Raw genomic sequence first — 6,000 nt, forward strand, 5'->3', positions numbered from 1 at the left:
ATCCACATGATTTAGTCACATGCTTCTACAGTATATTTATAAACTTCATGGTTTGTGCATCTGGATTTAACATCCCATCTTCTATCCACTCCTCCTTTTCCCCTTTTTAAAAACAAAACAAAAAAAGCTAAAGAACCAATTAGAAAAAGCTTCAGAACAAAGGGTAGATGCAAATGTAAGTAAACCATCATAAGCTAAATGTAACAAGGCATAGAAGTCCTGTACAGCCATGCTCTTTACTGTTATAGAACAGTTTACTTTGAAGTAATGAAACCGTATTTCAATTTGACAGCGTTTTGACCATAAAATCTTACAAAAGAAGACTGAAGGATGCCAGAAGACATCCAGTTTATCACAATACCTAAAGTGCTATTTTAAGTATAATCATAATTTATATTTAAGGTTAACAAATATGTAGGCATAAATAGAAAAAAAATTGTTTTACAAATTATGTATATCACAAATAAATATTACACCAAATTTTCTACTCAGAACTATTACTGGAACTGCACCAAAAAAAAAACCTTCATGTCCTACCGCTATACCAGAATTGAAGACTTCTGAAATAGTAATAAAAAGAATGAAATGCTCTTTTCAGAATACCATATTCCTAATAGAAAAATAAAATAAAAAAAAACCACCACCAAACAGAAAACGTTGTAGCACAACAGCTAGACTGCAGCAGGGGGGAAAGGTAGCAATAACATTTCCAGAAAAACAGAAAAACACAATTTGTAGTGAAAATGGAAAGTATAAACTTACATCCACTAGTTTATCCCTTTGACTGATCCTACAGTAGGGAACCTAAATAAAGGACAGGTATATTTCTGTATGTAATACACCAAAACTGACTATAGGCTAACTTCACATAAGCTTTAATGGATGAGCTGTCAGTGCTTTCTAACATCTACAATCTATGAAAGAGACTGATGATTAGCTTATAATATCATCAATTAACTTACTTTCACCTAAAAAGTATACACTGCAGTTATGTCTTAACGGTTTTGAACAGATTGAGTCCATACTACAAAGGTAGCCAACTGAAGGTAGTCAGATGTCAAACTTTTGCAGACTTTTCAAAATAAATATCATACGCAGTGTATTTAACAGATAATGATAATATTGCAAGCAAGGAGATGCATGTGTATTCAATTCTTGCTTACTGAACTATCACAGCTATCATCTTTGTAAGACTTATTTGGTGAAAAGCATTACTCAAAACCTCGTGTAGCTACAATCAAGATTTAACTATTCTTTTTATAAAAACACTTTTATTTTCTCAAAACAGATGGTTTTGGCAATCCTGCCACCCTTCAACAGGTACACGCTACTTAGGAGAGTTACAGCTCCACTTCTCTACAGATTTCTCCATCAAGCAGAGGTAAATCCATTTCTCTATCACAGATGCAGTCAACCACAACCGACAAGTTTGCTTAGATAAAACATGCCACAGTAAATGATGATATATGATCTCCACTTACAGCAATCCTGTTTGCTCACTAGAAGAAAGCTAGGGCTGATTAAGTGCGGCGAACGATTTACATTCATGGGACAAAGCACATTACATCCTCTCCAGGTCCTGAAAATGTTCTTCTGCAGCAACAGAAGCCAGTTTGCACCATCAGTCTTAAAAACTGGTGTAAGAGCTGCTCTACAATGTTTACTCCCACTTCAAAATACCTCAAAAATTACAAAGCATAGGCAGCAATACATTAAGGAAAATAGAAATTATAGATATATTAAAAAAAAAAAAAAGGAGAAATCTGGAATCGTGAGTGAGAAAGGAGCCTAACAGCTGTGATTAGTGAGCCATGTGTTTATACATCTTTCAACATTATACAAAGCACTGGGTGAATTTCAGACTGCCTCAGATGGCACAAGACTGTTGAATGAAACTTGTTGACAATGTTGTTAAAATAGAAAACTAATATTTGATAGCAAAAAATCACAGCCTGTTATAAATGTCAAATACAGGATTATAAAGCAATGCACAGAGATTCTAGACTTGAATTTCGGTGCATAATCCAACCATCTGTCGACCAGTTGTGTAGCAAAATCAAGAGAATGTAGAAATCTCCAAAAGGACAGCCAAATTCTCATCCTTCGGCTACTGCATTTCCCTGCTTATGAACATGCCCGCGGTAATCGCACTCTGCCTGCAGATTAACCTGAGAAAGATGACACTCGCCACCGGCAAAAGAGAGATTGCAAAGGCAATCTTGCCAGATAAAGAAGATAAACAGGGCGCTCAGCTCCCAGTGAAGCAGGCTGCAGAGGCGGAAGCAGACTTCCCCAAGCCGGTGCTGCCGGCGCCGGGCACGGACCCTTCGCCAAGGGCGGCGGGTGCGCGGGTCCGGAGCCACTCAGCCCGGCCCGGGGGGGAAATGAGAGCCGGGCTGCTCCCTGGGGGTGAGCGTGGGGCTGCACGGTGCAACCCGAAAGTTAAACCCGCTGCAGCGGGAGTGCGGTCGTTCTTCACTCCTCTCCCACCGTCGGGATGCCGGCCCGGCGCAGCCCGGAATAGGGCAGGGCTGCGAGTCCCGCAGCTCCCCCGAACACCCTCCTTGCCCAGCAGGAACCTCGCAGGAGAGGCACCCCCGGCCTCCTGGTTAAAAATAAAACTCCGAGGGATTCGCCGAGGTGGGAAGTTCCCAGGCAGAGCCGCCTCGCAGCCGAGGGGAGCACGCCCGGCGACGGGGCGCCTGGCATTCGGGACACGGGGCTCCAACCGCGCTCCTCGTCCCATCCCAGAACGCCGGGCGCCGCACCGAGGCTCAGCCGCCCGCCCCTGGATGAGACTGGGAGCTACCCAGCCTGGACACCAGTTGCTTGACCCGCGGTGAAGAAGCGGCGAAAGGAGCCCGGGGGTGGCAGCGGAGCTGCGCCGGGAGCCGGACCCCGGCCTGCGGGCGATGGGGCTCTCGCCCCATACGGGGCAGACCGGAGGTCAGCCCGCGCAGCCCTTCGTTTCTCACCTCCTTAAGTTCCTTGGCGACATCCTTCAGGTCCCCCAGGACTAATTCCAAATCCTCCACGATGATCTTGATCTGCTCCTTCACCTTGGCTTTGGAGGCTGCCGGCGGCCCCTCGGACGGCGAAGAGGAGGAGGATGCGGTCCCCTTGGACTGGGCGGACATCCTTTGGGGCAGCCCGGCGCGGCCAGCGGGGCACGCAGGTCAGGGGAGCGCGGCGGTCGCCGGCCGCCCGGCCCCGTCCCTCCGGCTCCCGGAGCTGCCGCAGCCACTGCCGCCGCCGCCGCCTGCCCGCCCGCGCATCCCGCGCCGGGGGCGCCGCGCCGCGCCGCGCTCCGCCGGGCGGCCGCGCTGTGCAGCTGCTGCCATGGGCTCCCGGAGCGGCGCGGGGGCCCGGCTGCAGCCCCGCCGTGCGCCGCGCCTGCGCCTCGCCCCGCCCGCGCCGCCGCCCGCGCCACCACCGGCCCCGGCACCGGCCCCGGGCGGCGAGAGGGGCCGGGGGAGGAGCGCCCACTGCCCGCGCTCCGGAGGGGCGGGGGAGGCAAGGCGGCTTCTGCGGAAGAGAGTCTCTCCCGCCTCCTCCGCGCCTCAAGGCCCGCGGGGGTGAGTGGGTTGCGCTGTGTCTCCCAGAGAGTGCACGGTGCTGTATCGCCCCTGGAACCCCCCCCAGCGCGCACGCACCGGGGGTCCTTGGGAGCGGGGACGGGTCGCACAAGCTCTCCGGAGAAAAATACTTAGCCCCCAAAATAGCCCCTCAAAAAGGAAACACTTTTCGTGGCTGGCTCATTGAATAATTCCTGTCGAAGGAGGCAAAAACAGTGCCTGTTTCTGGTGATAAAAGTCATAATTGGGAAGAGACACTCACATACCCCTGTACTGTAGAGTGACTACTTTGGCTCGCCTGGAGTGTACATTGCTTAGTTTGAACTTTGCTGCTGGAATGAAGTTATGAGGAAGGACAGTGTTCTGTAAAAGCCACAGAATTGGTAAAAGGCGTCTGCTCACCCCTGTATACTGCCATGCAAAAACGCAGGGGTCGGTAGACCCTATTCTAGTTGGGAAGTAAAGGTTGTGTCTCTCATCAATAGAAATAAAAATGCACGTGAGCCAGATTATCTTTCATGAATGTGCTATCAGGCTCTTTCTCTGAACTACAGGCCAGTGCAGCTTTAGAACACTCACTTTCCCTGGCGCTATTCACAGAGTGATCTATGGGGCAAAATGAAGAGATTGCAAGATATCACTCACCTCTAGTGGTTTTTCATCTTGCTGCAAAAGAGGTAAAAGGAGTTGGTTTAGGTATTCCTACCTCCCACTAGCTATGAACAGCAAGGAGGCATGCAGCCAAGCCCTGCTTTGAGGGTTGCCCTGCATGGCTGCAGCTGACTTTGATGTTGTAAGTGTTTCTGAGAGTTTTGGCAGCCTGAAATGTTTTAACCTAGCTAAAGCAGGAAGGGAAAAGCAACCTTGCCCAGAATGTTGTGTCTGCACGTGGTAAAAATCTTCCCAGTTTGTCTCTGGGAAGATTGTGGGACTGGGATATGAATAGAGAGGGCCTGACAGCACCTGTTACTGTCTAGCATTAACTGTAATTGTCTCTCCACATTTTGTCACTATAAAATCTGTGGTGTTTGGCTGAAATAATTTGTTAGTGGGCATATAGTGCAATTTTTTTCCCCAGGTGTTTTAAAGACCTTTCAAACAATTTCAATGAGACTGTGTTCAAGGAGAGCCCATGTCTTTCCTCTTGATTTTCAAGTAAAATGGAAGATTTCTTTTTCATCTCACTAAAGTAAAAGTTCTTCCAACACTGACTTTTAAAAGCATTCCTTTTGGTTATTTTTACTTAACTGTTTCTATATGAGCAACAACATCATATGATTTTTGAAGCTAGCTAAGTAATACAGTCAGAATTTCCAAACTGCAGTCACCACTAAATTAGGAAGAAAGAAACCCACAAGTTGTTGAATAAGTTTTAAATATGTTTGAATATTATTCCTCAAGGGCATTGTATGAACAGAAAAAAATAAAACATTTACAGAAAGCTATTAGTGAAATCATCTGTGTAGACACCTGTACATATCCAGTTTTTAGAGAAAAAAGCCTATTTTCTGAGAAAAGTTAGTTACTATACAACAGTATACTGTACATACCTACACATAACATGGCTTACATGGGTAAGTGATGGTTTCTACCATATTACTGTAGAAATAATCAACATTGTCACAAATTGCTACCAGATTTGCTACAGACCCTGTCCAGTCCAATTGGGAATTCATTATTAAATATACCTCTCATACACAATTGCTTACATTTTATATACTGTCTCAGTAAAAAGTGTTGCCATCTCTTGCTCACTGCTAAATATTTTTTCTTTAAGAAAGGAGAATTGACTCCTGTTCTATCTCATCAGTTAGTTTTAAGTCATGACAAGACTTTACCCATAATCCTGTGTTTATCCCATTTCATTAATCTTGTGACCACCCTTGGAGACTTCCCAAAGTTTTGAGGATAAATCATGTTCACTTTACCAATCCCTCCACTTCTGTAGTGACATTCTTCTGAGAACTGTGCAGAATCATATAGTGGCTGATATTTTTTATTCATTCAAGTATCTACTGCTTAGCTCTGAAAAAACTGACAGCACTTCTAAGTCCTGAGTAAAGTTCATTGTCCTGTTGGTCTTTCAAGCAATTTTATGCCTTTTGAAAAACATTCTATACCTTGCCAAACCCTTTCTCAGTTAGCTCACAGGTGGTTTCCCATATGGAAGTTATCTACCAATTGTTTTATTTCTTTTTGCTGCTGTCTCTTTATAAAGTGTTATTTATCAGTGTGCTATCAGTTTGTTCTTTTTATAGTCTTTCTGTCTATACCTCTACCAAACCCAAACTGGCTAATCAGGAAAATAGGAGTAACTCCTTTCTGGAAGTCTGACCTCTGTAGGCCATGAAAGAGATGCAGGGGATGCGCAGGAGGTCTCCACAGACATCTTGAGGGAGAAAGTTACTTTGAAAATAAAAGCATA

The 6,000-nt window shown here is 45.8% G+C and overlaps 1 protein-coding gene across 3 annotated transcripts in view; it reads right to left on the minus strand.

Moving 5' to 3' along the window:
* Positions 1 to 3,221, minus strand: part of PRR16 (proline rich 16) — a 153,514-nt gene extending 150,293 nt beyond the window's left edge. For 2 of the 3 annotated variants that reach the window (XR_007904791.1, XM_051789462.1), the window contains exon 1: positions 2,976 to 3,221. Coding sequence is in view for 1 of the 3 variants with exons in the window: in XM_051789462.1 (XP_051645422.1) it covers positions 2,976 to 3,137 (162 nt within the window). In the remaining 2 variants the exon portion in view is untranslated. The remainder of the gene's footprint in view (positions 1 to 2,975) is intronic. The other variant, XR_007904792.1, reaches the window with a different exon arrangement.
* Between the last annotated feature and the right edge of the window lie 2,779 nt (positions 3,222 to 6,000).

This window comes from Manacus candei, unplaced genomic scaffold, assembly GCF_025592945.1.
Source record: "Manacus candei isolate 608988 ecotype Guabito, Panama unplaced genomic scaffold, ASM2559294v1 h1tg000027l, whole genome shotgun sequence".
In the NCBI taxonomy this organism is placed as follows: domain Eukaryota; kingdom Metazoa; phylum Chordata; class Aves; order Passeriformes; family Pipridae; genus Manacus; species Manacus candei.